The sequence below is a fragment of the Tamandua tetradactyla genome, chromosome 5, assembly GCF_023851605.1.
Source record: "Tamandua tetradactyla isolate mTamTet1 chromosome 5, mTamTet1.pri, whole genome shotgun sequence".
NCBI classification, from domain to species: Eukaryota; Metazoa; Chordata; class Mammalia; order Pilosa; family Myrmecophagidae; genus Tamandua; species Tamandua tetradactyla.
This window is the reverse complement of record NC_135331.1, coordinates 8,632,772-8,654,188: the sequence shown is the minus strand read 5'-3', so window position 1 is coordinate 8,654,188 and position 21,417 is coordinate 8,632,772. Positions and strand designations below refer to the sequence as shown.

The following is a 21,417-nucleotide window of genomic DNA, read 5'->3' as shown; positions in this document are numbered from 1 at the left end:
GGGAAATCAAGAAACGAATCCCATTTACAATCGCAACTAAAAGAATAAAATACCTAGGAATAAATTTAACCAAAGAAACAAAAAACCTATATAAAGAAAACTACAAAAAACTGCTAAAAGAAATCACAGAAGGCCTAAATAGATGGAAGGGCATACCGTGTTCATGGATTGGAAGACTAAATATAATTAAGATGTCAATCCTACCTAAACTGATCTACAGATTGAATGCAATACCAATCAAAATCCCAACAACTTATTTTTCAGAATTAGAAAAACCAATAAGCAAATTTATCTGGAAGGGCAGGGTGCCCCGAATTGCTAAAAACATCTTGAGGAAAAAAAACGAAGCTGGAGGTCTAGCGATGCTGGACTTTAAGGCATATTATGAAGCCACAGTGGTCAAAACAGCATGGTATTGGCATAAAGATAGATATATCGACCAATGGAATCGAATAGAGTGCTCAGATATAGACCCTCTCATCTATGGACATTTGATCTTTGATAAGGCAGTCAAGCCAACTCACCTGGGACAGAACAGTCTCTTCAATAAATGGTGCCTAGAGAACTGGATATCCATATGTAAAAGAATGAAAGAAGACCCGTATCTCACACCTTATACAAAAGTTAACTCAAAATGGATCAAAGATCTAAACATTAGGTCTAAGACCATAAAACAGTTAGAGGAAAATGTAGGGAGATATCTTATGAATCTTACAACTGGAGGTGGTTTTATGGACCTTAAACCTAAAGCAAGAGCACTGAAGAAGGAAGTAAATAAATGGGAGCTCCTCAAAATTAAACACTTTTGTGCATCGAAGAACTTCATCAAGAAAGTAGCAAGACAGCCTACACAATGGGAGATAATATTTGGAAATGACATATCAGATAAAGGTCTAATATCCAGAATTTATAAAGAAATTGTTCAACTCAACAACAAAAAGACAGCCAACCCAATTACAAAATGGGAAAAAGACTTGAACAGACACCTACCAGAAGAGGAAATACGGATGGCCAAGAGGCACATGAAGAGATGCTCAATGTCCCTGGCCATTAGAGAAATGCAAATCAAAACCACAATGAGATATCATCTCACACCCACCAGAATGGCCATTATCAACAAAACAGAAAATGACAAGTGCTGGAGAGGATGTGGAGAAAGAGGCACACTTATCCACTGTTGGTGGGAATGTCGAATGGTGCAACCACTGTGGAAGGCAGTTTGGCGGTTCCTCAAAAAGCTGAATATAGAATTGCCATACGACCCAGCAATACCATTGCTGGGTATCTACTCAAAGGACTTAAGGGCAAAGACACAAACGGACATTTGCACACCAATGTTTATAGCAGCGTTATTTACAATTGCAAAGAGATGGAAACAGCCAAAATGTCCATCAACAGAAGAATGGCTAAACAAACTGTGGTATATACGTACAATGGAATATTATGCAGCTTTAAGACAAGATAAACTTACGAAACATGTAATAACATGGATGGACCTAGAGAACATTATGCTGAGTGAGTCCAGCCAAAAACTAAAGGACAAATACCGTATGGTCCCACTGATGTGAACGGACATTCGAGAATAAACTTGAAATATGTCATTGGTAACAGAGTCCAGCAGCAGTTAGAAACAGGGTAAGACAATGGGTAATTGAAGCTGAAGGGATACAGACTGTGCAACAGGACTAGATACAAAAACTCAAAAATGGACAGCACAATAATACCTAATTGTAAATTAATCATGTTAAAACACTGAATGAAGCTGCATCTGAGCTATAGGGTTTTTTTTGTTTTTTGTTTGTTTGTTTGTTTGTTTTTACTATTATTACTACTTTTATTTCTTTTCTCTATATTAACATTTTATATCTTTTTCTGTTGTGTTGCTAGTTCCTCTAAACCGATGCAAATGTACTAAGAAATGATGATCATGCATCTATGTGATGATGTTAAGAATTACTGAGTGCATATGTAGAATGGTATGATTTCTAAATGTGTTCATTTCTTTTTTTTTTCTTTCCATTAATAAAAAAAAATGTATTTGGAAATTCATTGCTTTTTTTATAGATGCTATATTTCACACACACAAAACTTAAAATGTATATATGTATATACATATATAGCAAAAGACCCCAGAACCCAACTATCAAAATCAATGTAGAACTGCTTGACTGAATCAGAGCAGGAAGTCCAGCACTCCTATAAGCGATGCCTCCATTCTTCAAGTATCCCTGAAGCATCTGAGGTACCTGAGATTGTTGAGGTTACAGTGTGAAAATCACTGCCCTTTACAGACAAGAGCAGATGGGGAGTAACTGGGAGGCCTGTAATTTAGAGCTTGAAAATAACTTGGAGAACGGTATAAACAAAATGAAACTAATACAGAAGATAAAGTTACTGTTGGACGTAATTTGTTTAGTATAATTGTGGGAGAGCCAAGTGGATATAGTTCATAGACTGGAACTTAGGGGAGAGATAAGAATGAAAAGAAAAACCCAAATGAGGAAATAGCCACACAGATAGGATAAAAAGTAGAAGAACCTGCAAAACCTTGCTCTTCACAATTTAGTGTTTTAAATTAACGTTCTTTCCTTTCAGTAAAATGGCGAACCTCTCCTACAATGCAAATAGTCACTTATATGTAGCATTCACTTACTATGTTTCTTTTTCAACCCTGGTCTACCATCACAGAGTTCCCAAGGCTTGTAAACAAGATCGGCTCTGATTTGTAGTCTCTCTTGTTTCAAAAATTATGAAATAAGACTGGGAAATTTAACTGAACTAGATATATCACTCCATTAGCTCCAAATGTATCCTGTTTCGCTCCCTAAACTCCTCCCTTACCATGGCATGCATCCTGTCCTTTAAATAATAAGTGCCCTGATCTGAGGAGCGGGAGATTCAGCAAGCCACTCATATAAAAGCAGTATGCTTTCTCCTCATTAAATCCAAAGACCCTCAGGAAAAGCAGTTTCCCCAAATGGCTGATCACTGACAAATTCTCTGGGAGTCAGTCCAGATGCTGTTCTGGATGTCAGCTAGGTCAGACCCACATCCTTGCTTTCCATGGCAGAAAATGTTATCATAAAAATGGAAATCAGTCCTAAGACAGCTAAAATGATTTCCTAACTGGCAAGTTACTGCCAGGTTGTAGTTAGTTCAGGAAAATGACCTTGACAGTAATACTACAGTCACAGAGGGTGCAATAGTTATGGAGCCAAACACAAAGATTAGATTATGCGAAAATTTTAATTGCTTCTATCATAGGAAACAAAGTTAGTTCTAATTCATCCTACAAATACTTCTTGCCCATTCTTTAATGCTCCTAGCCCTCAAAACTCACCTCAAAAACAAGTACACCACAACTTCCAGCAGCCAGTTCTTCCACAAAATTACATACTGTTCTATATGAAGTATTAAAACTTACAATCCACATTAAGAGGAAAAAAGCTTTTTGAAAGGAGAAATTGTCAACATCCTCCTCCTCATCCCAAGAACATGCTACGATGCTATGTATGAACTAGTATAAGCCATCAGGAACAGGTCTTAGCTCACTCTCATTACTGTCACTTTATCCCTTGATCCCAAAACAATTCCACAGAAACTGCTTTCCTTTCCACCTCCAAAAAGAAAACAAGAACAAAACAAAACACTCATTTCTATGCAAAAAAAATAATAATAATAAAACAGTGGCCGGGTCAGGATACAATTAAGGATGAAGCACTTCAACAGCACTTACCACGGTATTATATATAAGGGATTCAAATACTCTTCAACTCAATAAATGAGAGAAAAAAAGAATATCCCTCCTACAAGTTCACATTTTTTAGTTTCTAAAACTAAAACTATAAAGTTTTAAATAGCAAAATTAAAAGGAAAAACACGATTAATTCTATTTTACCCCTTAGAACTACCTTTTAGCACACTGAAGCATCCTCTGACTGCTCCCTTTAAAATTGTATCTTCTTCCTGTTCTATATATCATTTCTCATTTTTGTTCATAGCACTTATCCTTACTTGACATGCCATATAATTCCCTTGTCTTTTTATTGTCTATCTTTCCACTATTATGCAAGCTTCATGAGATTAGAGACTGCAACAGATTTCTTCCCAGCCATGGCCTTCAGTACCTACAACAGTGCTTGGCACATAGCAGACATTCAATAAATATTTGCTGAATGGGTAATAACAAAAGAGCAACTGAAAGAAGAATAAGTATAAATATACATTCTTTATGAATAAATGAATTCCTACAAAGGTGTGCTCAAATCACTGCTGAACCTTCTTTCCATTAAATCTAAGATTATATTTAGAGTATTATGGATTAGACAGTAGTGATGGTTGTACTTCACCGAATATGTTAAATTTAAAATTTCCTGAATTACCCTTATAGTAGGATGAATTCTATGGTACGTAAATTATCTCAATTAAGCTGTTATAAAAAAAAGTTTTATGGGTGTTCACTCCTCAAAGAAAATATAAATACTTTATAAAGTATATATACTGTAAAAGAAATTCTACTAAAAAGATAACTATTCACAAACAATGAAACCAATGACAGGTAAAATCAGGAAACTATCAAAGTCATAGTTAAAGTAACAACATGTCAGTTTAAGGCTGCCGAGCCAACATGTGGCCCAAGGATCACCAGGATCACTATCCCCTGAGCGCTTGTGAGAAATGCAGAATCTTGTATAGGCACATTAACTCTGAGAAATACTGATTTAAAGGATTTAGGAAAATGTTAACTGGCTATTCTTAATATATAAAACTGAAAAAATCTCAGTTGCTAATGTAGTCATTTGATAATTACACATTTCGTTTCAAAGCTAAATGTTCTAGACCTAAGGCATCTAAATTTTTGTCCCCTTGAACTGTGTAAATACTATAAGAGTACAGAGTAATGCAGGTAATATTTTCCTACTACTTCCTTTTTTTTTAAAAAAAAAGGAATTTTTACTTCCTTTAAAGTAAGAACTACCAGTTCTTACTTTAAAATCTAAGCAAAATAAAATTAGGCCTAAAAGTCACACCCAGAGCACCTCTTTGGTTACTTAGACATGGCCTCTTCTCTCTAAGCCAATGCTTTTTCCTTGACCCTACTAAGTGGGACATGACTCCCAGGGGTATAAATCTCCCTGGCAATGTGGGACAGAAATTCTGGGATGATCTGGGACCCAGCATCAAGGGATTGAGAAAACCTTCTTGACCAAAAGGTGGACGAGAGAAACAAGAAAAAATAAAGTTTCAGCTGAGAGACTTCAACAGAGTCGAGAGGTTATCCTGGAGGTTATTCTTTTGCATTATATAGATATCTCTTTTTAGTTTATGGTTTATTGGAGTAGCTACAGGGAAGTGCCTGAAACTGCAGAGTTGTGTTCCAGCATCCATGTTTCTTGAAGATGATTATGATATAGCTTTTACTATGAGACTGTGTGATTATAAAAACCTTGTGTGTGATGCTCCCTTTATCTAGGGTATGGACAGATGAGTAAAAAAATATGCATAAAAAAATAAACAAATAGTAGTGGGGGGCAAAGGTTAAGATAAATTGGGTAGATAGAAATATCAGTGGTCAATAAGAGGGAGAGGTAACAGGTATGGTTTGTATGAGTTTTTTCTTTATTCTTTCTTTTTCTGGTGTGATGCAAATGTTCTAAGAAATGGTCACAGTGATGAATACACAACTATGTGATGATATTGTGAGCCACTGATTGTACACCATGTATGGAATGTTTGTACGTTAAGAATGTTTGTATGTTAAGACTTACCAATAAAAATACTTTTTAAAAATCCAAGCAAAGCTGAAACACTCTGACATCTCTTACCCAAGGGCAGATAGCTAATACTATTGAAAACAAACTTACTAGCTGCTGTTGCAACTGGCTGAGCAATATTAGCAGGTGGCTTCAGTTTCATAAGTTCATTAAGACTATTATTTTTGAGCAGATCCTTCAGCTGAACCTGGTCTTTTGCAGGTGCAGAGGTCATGGCATTTCGCACTGCTGGTGCTGAGACTGAAGGGCGTGTGTTTGCAGTAGTCTGAATAAACTTAGTCAAAGTGATGGTTTGTCTATTAGTTGTTACAGGAGGTGTTTTAGTCATTACAATTGTAGATCCCAAAGTTGGTAGCTGATTTATTTGATTCAACACAAATGTTGTAGTAGATGGAGGTTGCTGCTAGAAAAGAAAACACATTATGTCAGTAAGAAATGTTTCATTCTCTAATGTAGAATAGATCTATAAATATAGTAAGCCATTTCAAAATCTAAAATTGACTTTTATTCTTACTTAACTACTGGTATTTCATTTTTAATTAAATACGATTAGCTGTAAACCACCAAGTAAAAACACACCATTTTGAGGAAAAGAAGTAAAAGTGTGTATACACAGTATAATAATAGGTTGACATTTTAAATAATTGTTAGAGACAGCAAGCTTAAAATGGACTGTCTCACGTAAACCGTGATGTGTGGTAATCTTATATAATAAAAAGACTAGGAACAGAAAGTTCCCAATCCCAGCACTGCCCCAAGTAGATGGATACTGTTAGGCAAATCACCCAACCTCTGGAGGATTGGGCTTTCTGAGGTCCATTTTCCATTTCTAACCTTCTATGATGGCTAATACAATGCTTTATTTACTATCATACAGACTGGGCTAATGTTTAGAACTTAAAAAGGCAAAAAAACCCACAAAACACCACCAAGCAGAATTTTAAATGTGGGTATGACCTATCCAGGTAAACTATAAATATTAGTAATAATGTGTGCGCTACCTTTGAACCCAAAACAAAGTTAAACAGAATTTTATTTTTTCATTTGGGGAGAAGAAGCTGACAAAAATGCAAAGGAAAAGATATCAAGACTTGAGGATAATAGTATCTTTGTGACTACAAGTACAGCTGAAATACTTTTGTAAACTTAAGTCTCCTTCTACTTCCTTTTCTTCTTAAACTATTTCTCTATGACTCCATTAATAAGTCATCTTGATTATTAATCACATTAAATGAAATCCTCAATAACAATACTTATTATCAAATTTTAACTAGTTTGTCCAGTAATTTTAAAGCACTAGGTAAAGTTAATAATTGCTATGTTTAAGGTAAGACCAGAGAAACCCTATATTTAAAGCATGATTATGATCATATGCAAATTACATATACCAATGGACAAAAGCTTAAAGGAATAAGAAAAGATGAAAACTGTAGCAGGATAATGTGTATTTCATCTTTTATTCATGAACTTTGTACCTTTGCCATGAATAAACGCAAAACATTTTCTGCTTTGTTCAAATTATTTTTTGATCAACATAACTATCATAAGAATGAAAGAAACATTTCACAAAGTTGGAGATGAGGGTAGGATGCAGAGAAAGAAGTGGCAAAAAGCAGAACCACTGAGATAAAACACATTAAAAGGTTATTTTCTTATTATAGAACTAAACTATTTTAGTTAACAGTTTAGTAATAATTCTTACCCTAACATTTAATAGTGCTGGAGTAGGTATCGTCTCTGGTTCTTGTTTAACTGCAACTGCTGCTTCAGACTCCAAACCTAGTTCTAATGCACTAAGGGGCATTGACTTGAAAAAAAGAAATAAAGAACAATAACAGTGAATTGTATTTTAAGAAAAAGAGTTACATTTATCTTATTAAAACAAAAATATCAATCTTGACGTTCAAGTTCAATCTAAAGTCACTGATCCCAGGTATAAAGTAATGATCATAATAACCATGAGATCTTCACAAATAGCTACACTAATATCAGAATCTTATTTTTGCTTTCAGAGAATATGTACAGCCACACTACAGGAGAATAAAAGTAAAAGACAACTATTAAGGAGATTAACAGTTATGCCAGAAGACAGTCTGTATCTTACGTTTACATATATAATCATATTAAAGCTGAAATAACTAGATTTTTATCACAAATATTTTTACCTCAAGAACAAAGACTAATATGCAACATAAAAATAACATTCATATGCATATCTAGAATTCACACTTAAAAAATATTTCTGTATGTGGAAATTACAAATTAAGGAGGAAAAAAAACTACTTAATCAAGAGGCTTTGGAAAACTCTTACCTGCTGAACTGGAGGGGGAGGTGTTGGAGTTGCAAGCCCTGCATCTCCACCATCAATATCAAAGAGGTCATTTGGACTAATTCCACTTTCACTCAAAGCAGCAAGCAACAAATCTTGCCCTGGCTCCACCATCTTTAGAACAAAATATTTAAAAATCAAATATTAATACATAAAACTTAAAGTGGGCGGGCCATGGTGGTTCAGCAAGCAGAGTTCTTGCCTGCCATGCCAGAGACACGGGTTCAATTCCCGGTGCCTACCCATGCAAACAAACAAACAAAAACTTAAAATGACCCAAAATTAATTCTTTTAAATATAAACTTTCTATTTAAATAAAATATAAAAGAAAAATTTTCTACCAGACCATTCATTAAATATTTATGAAGCTGCTTTGGGCCAGGCAAAGAGGATAAAAGAGAATAAACTCACAAGACAGAAAGGCACACAAGTATACAAATCACAGCAAGAGAGAATGTACTATTTGTCTAGACAATGTGACGGAACCCAGAAAAGGAACACTGAACTTTGCCTGGGAAGAGAGGTCAATGACAACAGAGCTGAGTCTCAAGAAAGAGCAGGAAATCACCACAAGAATCTTCTGGATAGCGAATTCAAACTCAGAGGCGTGAACGAATTTGGTACTCTTTAAGAATTGTTTGAGCACTTCAATATGGCAGAAGTATAGAGCTCAGGTATGGCAAGAGATGGGGACAGTATCCCCCATACATAGCCTTATATATCATGTAGATAATTCACTTATCCTAGGGGGCCACTGAAGCGTTTTCAGATGAATAACTGACTGATACAGGCATATCTGTGATTCAGAGAGATTATTCCCATTATAATGTAGAAGCAAGAGGGGAAAATAATACCAGAAGACAGAGATAATAGCAGGGTAGAGAGAGAAAGAAAAAAGAAGGAATGGATTCTAATATATGTAAGAAAGTGAATCCATAGGACTTGTTCAAATAAAAGCTCAGAATGAAAAGAATATGAAGCATGCCAGAGAAAAAGCATAAGTTGATGAATGATTAGAATTAAGCCAAGAGAAAACGAAAAAATAAAATTTGAGCCCAGGTGAACTGAAGGACGAGTTACATGGAGTTTTGAAGTTTAAAATGCAAATAAACTTTAGATTAGCATTTTCCAACTATGTTCCCAGGAAACAGATCAATATATTCTACACTAAGATCATTCACACTCCCAAAGCCCGTACATTCATTCTCTCTTCCCAATAACTAGATCAAGAACTTGATGTTGATAATCGGTAAGGTTTTTAGAATAAAAGCCAGACTGTTTTGCTCAATGGGTATAGAGTAAGTTTTTTAAAAAAGGTCAGAGTAAAATCAAAGTGGGAGGAGGGAGAAAGTATTAGACAGGAAGATGTAAATATTATGAAGGAATCAGATAAAAGGAGAGAAAGAGGACAAAGTCCCTAACATGGATTTAAAGTTGATCCATATTTGCAATATAGACATAAACATATGCTTTAAAAAAACATTTTCAATCCCCAAAATACTTCATTAAAATCAATGATTTGTGGAAATATGGGATCTTGGCCCACTTGTTCCTACAAAAATCCTGACCCAGATTAATGGAACAACACACCCCAGAGCCCTTGGAGGCCAAGGGATCTATTAATCTAGGTGGACACCAATTCCTTTCTAGTTATACTCAAAAACACTACAACACTGCTAACGAGTGAAATGCAAATTCACTGAAAATTGCCCTTGAATTCACAAGAGCTTTTTAAAATATATCTTAACAATGAGCGTTAAGGTACAAAAATTATAGTCATCAATGTTTGTACATCTACGTTCTTAAAACTAGGATGTTCAAATAATATGGACAGTGATAAGTAATATTTTTGTTGACCCACTCAAAATTCAGTCAGGAATTTTTAGACCTAAAAATACTAGAAGAAACTGTTTTTGTCTGTTTGTTTGTTTAAGATATTGTCTTTTATAAAAAAGGTATTTAAGAAAGAAGCTTTAATGTTACTTACATCTCCCTTAGCCAACTGGGCACAAATTTTCTACTTGTTCTTTCTGGGAGGGAGAAAGGATGAAAAGTAATAGAGAGGAAATACCTATCCCATTCTAAGCAAAACCCTTGAATATTTAATAATACTCCTATTCTGAAACTATTACAGACACAGAATTTCAGTTCAGGCTGAGAGGGGTCTTAAAGGTTACATTAGCTCATCTTCTCTTCACTTTACAAATAAGTAAGATTTATTCCTGGGTACACACACACAGGCACACATTTTACTTTGAACCCACAAAGTACAATACTAAATTCTTTTAATCTTTTACCATTAGGTAAAAGAGAACTGTGTTGCAGTATGTCTTCAAAGGCGTTCCTACACCTCAGGTGACATTTAATATGTAACAATATAAGGAACAACAAAAGTTACTAGCCAAAGAGTGACTTTATCCGAAACAATGGATAAAAAGGATCAATATTTTATCATAAATATATTTGAAAATAGCACATATTTCAAAATAATACTCACCTAAGAAAGCATCTAAGATAAATAAGAAAGAAGGACACTAGTAGAGAGAAACTAATCTTTGGAAGGTAGAAAATATAAGAAACAACATCCAACCAGAAGAATGAAAGGTTACAGTTCCTACTGAAAACACCAAACTGAAACACATAAACAGAGACAAGGTTCCTCTTGGTGAGACCTAAAGCAGATGTTTATAGCTCTGAGCAGAAACAAATGTACATCTGCACTGGGTAGCACTCCACCAGTAGTGCAATATGGTCAAGCAGTAACCTCTATGATTCAGTTTCCTCACCTTAAAATGGGAATAAAAGTAAAACCTAACATACAGGATTGTGGTTTTGATTAAATGTGATACTACCTGTAGTAAATGTTACCTACTAGCTATTATTAATGTATTCATGAACATGAGTATTATAACCAAAAAGATGTTTTCTTCTATATCACTGATATAACAACATTATTTCTCAGACTACAAACTTTACTTGCTGGCAATCTATTCAGTAGTTAACTTCCAAATTAGTTCTATAAAACACTACTTTTCTTTTTATTTAAAAGTTTCACACATCCAGTTTGTCTAGTTCAACAGTGGCTAGAGGAAACTGGTGGACATCTTTAGATGTGTACATATTAGCATTTATAAAGCATCTTGATTTGAACTAATAACAAAAAAGGATTTTCTCTCATTATTTAATAGTGCTAAGCATGTCTGACTCAAGACTCAGCTTCAACTTCGCTTTCATGTAGCACAGATGCAATGAATTAATGTTTAAGAATTTGAAGGATTATGATGCTAGGATCTCAGAATTTAGCTGATATATTCCATCAAAAAGTATGTATTAAGTGTCTACTGTACGAAGGTTCCTTGCAAACATGAGAAGAGAAAATAGGTATAAGGAAAAAAAATTAAAGGATTCCCCTTTACTTAAAAGGATATAATTTGTATTTTTCAAAACCTACCACTAAAGGGAGCAATTGTTCCATAAAGTACCCCCCAAACACACATACACACCATGAGCTTTCATTGTAAAGCCCATAGGAAGAATTAATTCACAAAACAATGTGCAGATTATATACATGTTTCAATATGCTTTAGAGAGGGAGCTCAAGAAAAAATGGGTGTATGGGTGGGGGTGCGCGTGTATGACAAACTTTCTTGATCATCAAATAAAATTCAGGTGGTGATCCTTCTTTCTTCAAGTCTTCTTACACTTTCTTAAAGTTGGTTATCTTTTAACCCAAGATAACCCATGAGTAAAGGCTACACATTATCTCCAGATGAGAAACTGAGGTTTAGAGAGATGAAGCATAACAAAGTAACAACCAAACAAGTATTCAAACCCAGGAGGACTGGCCCCAACCTCACACAAAATCCTGTACCTTGAAACCGTATCAGTGTTTTTCAAATTGCTGGTCATAAAACATTAATTAGTTGTCAAGTTTGATGGGTTCTATATCATGTCTTAATAAAATAAAAAGAGACCCTGCCCTTTAAGAGCCTATTCTTCTATCTACAGAAAATCTTCATGGTATCCCAAGGTTGTCCTTAATACTTGGTGAGTTCAATTCACATCAAAGCAGATCTATCAACTGTCACAAGAAACAAAGACAATAACCAAAATTCTAGGGTTGCATAGGTTTGGCTATTTAACAGGAAAGCTACTCCTATCAAAAAAAAAAAAAAGCGTCTTTACAACAATTTCAGGCAGTTAAAGCTAGGGAACTCACAGAGACTCATGCAAAGTCAAGTTACTCACCGAGACTAGACCTAAATGCTCTCATCGTTCACAGATGGCAAGTCTCAAATCAAAACTCGATTTAGAGACTATGAAACACCAAAACATGTGTAGTTAAAGCTTTGAGATCAATCATTTTAAGAAGCATAAAATTCTCCGTACTGCAAATTTTAAAATAATAATTTCAGAAAAGTTCCAAAACATGTAAACTTGCCTGACACACAATAGCATTCAATGAATGAATGAATGCTTAGCCACTAGCTTGGTATCCTTTAACACTTATCCAACAACTAATATGAAAATTTAATTTAAGATTTTGGAGGAAACTATGAGGAATAAAGTTATATTGAGAAATAAAAATCAGAAGAGAAAAAGTAAAGATGTCTTCTCCAGTAATGGAAATTGTGGAACTTCTTTAAAGATAAAAATAAAATGTTCTTTTGCTTTCAAAAGTAATGCCTAATTCAAGGCCCCAGTAGCAAATGCTACATTTCATCCCAGAAATTCTATACAAACTACCTTTTGTGCAATGACGATGGCTTTCCCCACTGCTTATGGAAACCAGTTCTGGCTGCTAAAAATGATGTGAAAAAAAGAATCCCTCACCACTGTTAGCTGATATGAGGTCTGCAAGCGTTAAGTTTATTCAGTCTAGAGCACTTGGGTTTTGACAGCTTTCTGGCCTCTCCCGGCGGACTCTTTAGAGGCCTTATTCCATCTCTAATTCTGGATGTCTAGAGAACACGAAACATTTAACTCAACATAGACTGCTAGTAATCAACTTTCAAAGGTCAAAGGCGACCAGGTTTTAACCGTCTCTCATCAACACGTGTTCAGTACAAACTTCCGGGTGCGGTTACAATTGGCTGCGCAATTCAATGGATAAAAACGTTGCTTTATTTAACTCTCATTTTCTCGCGCGTTCTTTTCCCACATTTCTCAACCAGCGATTCCCCAAAACAAAAGCCTTCCACAGTAAACGGAGCAAACATATAAAAAGAGCTTCTCTGTGAGAGGATCCAGCTAGCGGTCCGCAAACATTAACCAAACAGAAGCACAAAGCCAGGGTGGAAAGGGGAGGAGCTGGGTGCCAGGGTCAGGAAAGAAACAATCACCAGGGTTCAGGCACATCCAAATCTCCTCAGCGGTTAAACCGACCCCAAACCACTTCTAGGAACCCACCATGATACACTGCGTTGGAGAACTTAAGATGCTCGATAAGTCAAGCACTGTCAAAATAAACAAACCCTTCAATATCTTCCCCGCCGTATATACCTTTAGGGACTAAGAGGAAAGCTCGCATGCTCCAGGCAAAATTAACCTAATCACCGGCTGAGGCGTGAAGGTAGCCCCACGTGTCCCACGTACCTTTCCCACTTTCCTAAGAACGGAATAATCACAACCGCAGGTTTAGGATACAGATTTAGGACGACCCTGTTGCCTCCCTCACTCCCCCTAAAGCGGAAGCAGTGCTCGAAAAAGAGGACTTGTGAAGGATTCCAAACCTCAGCTCCCCTGCGAGTCCGGGACCTCGGAGCCCGAGCGTCGTGCATGAGAAGTACAGGAACGCTACCCAAGTGGAAGATGGGTCCTGCGTCCGCAGACCTTACCTCACCGGGACCGAAGGGATGCACCTGGCCCGGGACAGCGGGGTTCCTGGGGAGGAAAGACCCACGCGCGGCGACCGCAGGGCCCGGCGCTGACGCGCGGAGGGAAAGCAGAGAGCCGCCGCCGGGACTACGCACCCGAGGGCCCCGGAACGCGAAGCCGAGGGGCGCGATGAGGGGCGAGAGAGGCCCCAAGCCAGGGTGAGGTGGCTGCCCCCCCCCACCCCGAGCCCGGCCCCTCACGGCCCCCTGAGGAGGGTGGGAGTGGGAGGCTGTCCGGGGGGTGATATGCGGAGGGAGAAAAGGGCCAAGGAAAGGGACTTACTTTCCCCCCGAGATCCGACGCCAGGACAGCTTCTCCCAAGCGGTGAAAGCCTGAAGAATCAGTGGCGACTGGAGCGGAGGCGGCGGTGGCGGTGGCAGCAGCGGCGTCCGGCTCTGCCTACCTCCCCGCCGCCATCTTGATGCCCCTCCTCCCAACCCCCCCGCCCCAACGGGAGGGGAGGGGGCGGAGCGACGGATGAAGCGCCGCGCGCAGGCAGCGCGCGCCCCCACGTGACTTCCTCGCTCCCCCACCTCGCTCCCCCCTCGCCGCTCTCCGCCCCGCCTCCCTCCTAGATGAAGGAAGAGGATTCCACCCCCCCACTTTGACCGTCCCCTGCCTTCGCCGTCAAGCACCGACTCCGCCGGCTCCCGCCGGGCTCGCAGAGTGGTTGGATCCAAGGAAATTCCGGAACCCAAACGGTCCATTCCCGTGGCTCTAGGGTGGGCGAGGGGTGAGGGGGCCGGGTTTCCGAGAAGGGGGAGGGGGAAGGCGAAGGCCGACTAGAAGAGTCACGTGTGTACTGTTTCCGCCGGCGCTTTTAAGATCTCGCGATAACTCCGTCCCCCTCCTTCCCCCCTTCCCCTGCGGGCTGTCGGGAAGAAGGTCTGCGCTGTCGGTTGCCACGAGGAGGTCAGCCGGTGTGCAGAGCGCATGCGTCCCACACCTGCTCTCAAAGTTGGGGGTCCTGAGGCTATTTTCAAACCGTTTGTGGGGTTGGTTTTCGGCCCGGAAAGTTGAGTGGCGTTTCTGTCACTTTGAAAGGCTCTAAGTTTTATAATTCCTCCTAGAATAAATAGTAATTGCTTCCTAGACTCACTCAAAGCGTTTTACTCAATATGAAACCGCAGGTAACTCCGAGCCGCATGTGCTCATCATCTAATATTATCGTTCGCTAAGGGTTGTTAGTAGAGTCAACCCCCGTTTTTCCTCCTCACACATCGGGTATTCTGAATAAACGATCTCAGTTAACATTTGCTGCAGAAAAGGTTCTGTCTCAACCACTTAACACCTCATGTCCATCATTTTATTATCACTTAAATTGCCTCCAAACATAGAATAAACAAATTTATTTCTTACTAACCCTTTTGTAAAGTCATTCTGAGAATGCTGTTTGCCTTGGTTGCTTAGGAAATGGACACGCCTGGGTGACTTTTGCCCCCTACCGGCGGCGCATCCCATTCGCGTATTGCCCAAAGCAAACCAAGTAATTGGAATAGTTGGAGGTTGAAGTGTGAGTGCTTTAAGAAAAAGTGGGGGGGAGGGGAGAGAAAAAATATATATGCATGGCAAGAATAATTATGAATCTCCCAAGTTTTTACGAATTTAAAAATGTGTGTGTGTGTGTGTGTGTGTGTGTGTACATGAATATATACTCGTGTATAAACATTTATGGTGCCGACCAGTCATTTTGTAATCACTTGCACTATTTCATTTCATCCTTAATCCCCCCCAAAAAACTATAAAAGTAAAAATAATAATAACTCCATGAGAACAAGGACCTTATCTGTCTCCTTCACCACGATTCACTAGACTAGCTTATGGTCTAGTGCAGATAACAGCAAACAAGAAATTACAAATTTATCACTTTATGAAAAGAGAAACTATGGAAAGATGCAACAAAGAGACCTAAGACATTCTAATAAATGGAGCAGTGTTTAGCACAATTTAGTTTCCAAATGGCCTCAACTCTAGTTGCATACTTGGGCCAGATGAGGACTAGATTGTGGAAGTGGAAACTTGACCTAGAGAGACCCACCCTTTGAGGTACTTTTTGGATATACATGCTAGATCTTTGATGCCATCTCTGCATAGTCTCTTTTTTTTTTTTTTTTTTTTTTTTTTTTTTTTAAAGGAAAGACAGAGAGAAGGAAGGAAGGAAGGAAGAAAGGGAAACATCTTTAAACATTTTCTTGTTTTTATTGTATTTTGTTTTTCCGTTTTTTGTTACATGGGCTGGGGCCGGGAATCGAACCGAGGTCCTCCGGCATAGCAGGCAAGCACTTTGCCCGCTGAGCCACCGCGGCCCGCCCTGCATAGTCTCTTTACCCTGATCCACAGTGAAAAATGGTGTTTGGGGTATTTATATCTATGACTTCCCATTTCACACAAATATAATACACAAGGTTATCCACTGCAGCATTATCTGTAGAAAAAGAACATTGGAACCATCTGGGCTGGTTTCAAAGTATTATGTACCTCAGAAAAGCCATGTTTTAATCCTGATCCAATCTTATGTAAGCAGCCTTTTCTTTGAATCCAGATTCAATACTGTAAATTGGGATCTTTTGTTAGACTGTCTCCATGGAGATGTGACACCCAATTGTGGATTAACTTCTGATAAGATGGAGATGTGATTCCACCCATTCCAGGTGGGTATTGATTAGTTTATTGGAATCCTTTAAAATAGGAAGAGGCAGAAATGACAAAGCCGACAGAAACTTCACAGCAGAGCTGACACAGATGCCAACATGTGTCATCTGTGTTTGTTTGGAGATGCTTGGAGCCTAGCAGAGGTTGCCATGAGATGTTAGACAAGCCAGAACCAGGAGCGAGCCAAGGGAAGCCAAGAGATGAAAGCCAGCCCCAGAGAAGCAAATCCTGTGGGGGGGTTCCAGAAGAAGGAACCCCCACAGGAACAGAGGCTGAAAGCCACGGAGTTCAGGAGCAAGAGACCAGTGTGCCTTCCCAACTGACAGATGCATCAGCCTTTCTTGAATTCAGGTATCTTTCTCTGGATGCCTTAGTTTGGATACTTCCATAGGGTTGGAACTGTAAACTTGTAACTTACTAAATTCTTCTTTTTTTTTTTACATGGGCAGGCACCGGGAAAATTCTTCTATTTAAAAGCCATTCCAGTTCCAGGTATATCATGTTCCAGCAGCTTACAAATTAACACACCATCCATGATATCTTTGAAGACAGGACTGGTTAACTAAACTATGGTGCTTACCAGTGAAACAGTTATTCAGAAGAATAAGGTACTGGTATGATTGTGTGTGTGTGTGTGTGTGCACATGTGTGCTTCTCGGAGCATCTCTGAAAGACAACATAAGTAGCAGCAGTTGCATCTGGGAGTGGGAACTGAGATACTGAGGGTCAAGTGAGGAGAAGGACTGATTAGGGACACCAAGAACAGAAGTACTATTGGAAGGAGATAATTCAGAAAAATCCCTCTTCAGAGGTGGCATTGAGTTCCCCAGGGCTATTTAAACAGCACTTCTCACTCCATTCAACAAATATGTACTGAGTCCTTACTATGTGCTAGGCACTATGTTAGGGGCTAGGGACACAAACGTAACAAAAACAAAAGGCTGAAGGGTGGGGTACATGCTCCCTGCCCCTGTGGAATTTACTGTCTAGGGGCATTAAAACAAAACTCACATAGAACTTAAAATTGTAAGTATGGCAATGCTACAAGGTAGCTAAGAAAACCTATTGCAGAGCAATTTGACCTTATCAGAGAAATCAAAGAAGGGATTACCTGAGGGAGAAAAGACTGAGCTGAGATTTGAAGAGTACCTGTTAACTAGACAAAGAGAAGAGGGACCAGTACATGCAAGTGTCCTGAGACAGGAGGAGCAAGACAAGTAGACGAAACATAAGAACGCAAGCACATTCTCCGTCCTTGAATCATAATCTGAAGCCCTCCCCACCCTACCCCAGGTCTTTCATTCCCTGGAGGAGGCAGAACCAAAGCCTCTTGAGGGAATCCATCTACAACCACTTCTTTTCCCTTTTCTCCCCAACCCCCGACCCACACCTACAGGCCCCTCTGTAGCCCAGTTAGGTGGTGGTGTTTTGTTTTTTCCTTCCTGTACTGAAAGCTACTCTTGCTTATCCTTCATTCTCTCCTGTGTTGTGTTTAATTTTTATGAGCTCTGTTCTGTAGTCCTCTAAGCTTTGACTTGATTTCTGAAGCCAGGTCCCTCTGGATTGCAAAATATAATTATTTCTCTTTTAAGCTTCTGTTCTTAAAAATCGAAAAGCCTATTAGTGTAAGAATGGAATTAAATTTATTTTACAGTCTAAAAAGAAAAAAAGAAGGCAAGCATATCAGTTAGATGATATTGCCACTCAGCTCCAAAATCAAGTCTCTATACTCTCCTTTCTGAGTCTGGGCCTGGGACACTGCAAACTACATTTCTGCCTTGTCAGCTGTTTCTGGCTTACACTCTGCAGTAAGTGGTGCTAGAGGGAGACTGTAAGGCTGGAGGAGGAAAAAGATTCCTGTGTATGTCATCCCAGCAACGCTTCCTCACCCTGGCAGTGGCAATTCCTTCCTGTAGCAGCCGCTAAATCCAGTTTACAGTTTTCCCTACCCTTGCAGAACTAGCGTCATCATCCCAAACTCTTCCCCCACCAGACACCAGGCCCAGCCAGAACCCCCACAGTTTTGCCCTCTAACCACAGAGACACTGACACTAGCTGAGCAGAGCCTTCTCTTTGGAGGTTTGGATTTCAGCAAAGTGGGGCTGCTTTTCTACATTTCTAAGTTTTAATCGCACCAAAGTCTTTTCTTTGTTCCTTCAGCCTTAGTGGTGATAGCAGCTTCCTGCAGTTGCCTCCTCTGTAGTGCTTTAAAGTTCTTTTTGCCCTTTCAGTTACCTAGTTAGCCTGTTTATACCTTGCTAAGAATTCTTTATATTAAATTATCTTTGTTAAATAGCCAGTGTACTCTCTGTCTCCTGCCTGCACCCTGACTGATACAATAAGTAAAAAGAAGTGCTAGGAGCTAAGGTGAAAAGGTAGATAAAAGCCATTCTCAAAGTGTTTCTTATAACTGATTTTGGACTTATTTTCTTGGGTACAGAGAACTCAGAAGGCTGTTAGGCAGAGAACTGCCATGATTGGATGTTGTGTTAGTTTGCAAGCTACCAGAATGCAATATACCAGAACTGGAACAGCTTTTAAAAAGGGGCATTTGATAAGTTACAAGTTTACAGTTCTAAGCCTATAAAAATATTTCTTTTAATCCTGATTTAATAATTGGATTTGGAATCATTGATTAGATTGGAACGCTTTGATTAGATTATCTCCATGGATAAATGGTGCGCCTGATTGTGGGTGTGACCTTTGAATAAATGGAGATGTGACTGTACCCATTCCAGGTAGTCTTGATTAGCTTACTGGAATTCTTTAAAAGAGGAAATATTTTGGAGAACCCCCACAGGATCAGAGGCTGAAAGCAAGAAGCCCAGGAGCAAGAGACCAGCAGATGCAGCCACGTGACGACCTAGTTAACAGAGGTGTTCCTGACCCATCAATCTTTCTTGAGTTAAGGCTTCTTTCCTTGGTTGCCTTAGTTTGGACAATCCTAGCAGATTGGATCGGGATTAAAACATGGCTTTTCTGGGGTACGTACTACTTTCAAACCAGCACAGATATGCATTCTTTTTTGGAGGGGGGTGTAAACATAGATATAAATTTTGCAATTTTAACCCTTCTTAAGTGTGCTATTCAGTGACATTAATAAACAATTTTATGCTACCATCACCACCATCCATTACCCATACTTTTTCATCATCCAAAACAGAAACTTTGTACCCCTTAAGTAATAACTCCCCAAACTCCTAGTATAGTTTCTGTCTGTAAGAATTTGCGTAGTCTAGATATTTCATATAAGGGAAATCACACCATATTTGTCCTTTTGTTTGGCTTATTTCATTTAGCATAATGCTTCTGAGGTTCATCCATGTTGTAGCATGTGTTAGTACTTCAGTCCTTTTTTATTTTTTATTTTTGTGTGTATGTTGTTAGATGGGGGTCACATTTCATTCTTTTTTCATGTTTTTTTTTTTTGGCAGGGTGGGGGGAAGGACATGGGCTGAGAATCAAACCCAAGTCTCTCGCATGGCAAGAGTTCTACCACTGAATTACCCTTGCACCCCCTACTGCATCCCTTTTTATGGCAGAATAATATCCCATTGTATAAACATACCACAATTTGTTTATCCAGTTCATCCACCAATGGACACTTGGTTGGTTTCCACTCAGAAATGCATTCTAGAAGGACTGCTCTGGAAGCAGTGTGGAGGATGGATCCAAGAGCTGCCCTATACATGGGCAGACCGGGCAGGTCCACAGAAGAAAAGAGAAGAACCTAAACTGGAGCAAAATTAGCTGAGCCATAACAGAGGACCAGATTCAGAAAATATTTAGGAGGTAAAGCCAGCAAGACCTAGTGACTGGTTGGACAGATATGGAGTGGGGGAGGGATTTAGAATGAGGCCTGTGTTCCTGGCTCAGGCACCTGGGTAGGTAATGGGTTTCAGAAGAAAAACAAATCTGGTGATAAGTTTGGCTTTACAGATGGAGAATGTTTTGCTTGTATATTTCTATGTAACAAACTACCCAAAATATAGTGACTTAACATGGCAACCATTTTTTCTCATGATCCTTCAAGCAGGACTGGGCTCAGCTGTGATCCTGGGACCCCTGGCTTCTCTCTCCTCATGTTGTCTCTCCACGTCTTTCAAGCAGCCTCTCCATGGTTCCTACTTGGTGGCTCAGGGCTCCCAAGAGCACCCAAGCAGAAGCTGTCAGGCTTTCTTAAGTCTTAGGGTTGCAACTAGCACTGTGACATTTTCGCTGCATTTTCTTGGTTAGCAAGGCCAGCCCAGACTCCAGAAACAGCAACTACCCAAGAGTACGAGTAGTAGGAGACGTTGTTCATTGGGGACACCCAAGTAACAGTCTATTACAGGGATTTTGAGGGGTCCATGGGACATCCAAGTAGAGATGGCTAGAAAGCAGTTAGAATCTGCAGAATAGGGATCCAGATGAGGTTTAAGACACAAGAGAAGATAAGACTATACTAGGAGAGACTGCAGAGAGAATAGCAGTGGGCTAGGGAACTTACATCTAAGAGTTAAGCCTGAGAAGGGTCAGTCAGAGAGGTCAAGGCAGGAACAGGGAGAGATTATATCGTGGAGCCAAGGCAGTAGAGTTTCAAAGAATAAGTGATCAGTAATATATAATGCAGGAGAGATTTCCAGAATGCGGCTGAAGTATCTATTGGATTTTTCAAGATGGTGTGCATTGCGATGAGCAGTAGCTGGTCTCTGCTCAGCATTCATCTCTCTTTCTTCTAATAGTAGCAGCTTAACTTTGTCTCCCCCTCTTAAAATTCATGTGATTTGAAGAGCACTAACTAT

General features: G+C 39.1%; 1 protein-coding gene across 6 annotated transcripts in view; it reads right to left on the bottom strand.

Annotated features, from left to right (window-relative positions):
• Positions 1–14,372, bottom strand: part of SBNO1 (strawberry notch homolog 1) — a 59,194-nt gene extending 44,822 nt beyond the window's left edge. For 3 of the 6 annotated variants that reach the window (XM_077159643.1, XM_077159647.1, XM_077159648.1), the window contains exons 1-4: positions 14,264–14,372; positions 8,087–8,218; positions 7,477–7,581; positions 5,865–6,177 (exon numbers count right to left, since the gene is read on the bottom strand). In XM_077159643.1, coding sequence (XP_077015758.1) covers positions 5,865–6,177; positions 7,477–7,581; positions 8,087–8,218 — 550 coding nt within the window. In that variant the 5' untranslated portion in view covers positions 14,264–14,372. Of the gene's footprint in view, positions 1–5,864; positions 6,178–7,476; positions 7,582–8,086; positions 8,219–8,515; positions 8,980–13,606; positions 14,026–14,263 lie in introns of those variants that run through there. The other 3 variants (XM_077159646.1, XM_077159644.1, XM_077159645.1) reach the window with 3 other exon arrangements.
• Positions 14,373–21,417: the final 7,045 nt, after the last annotated feature.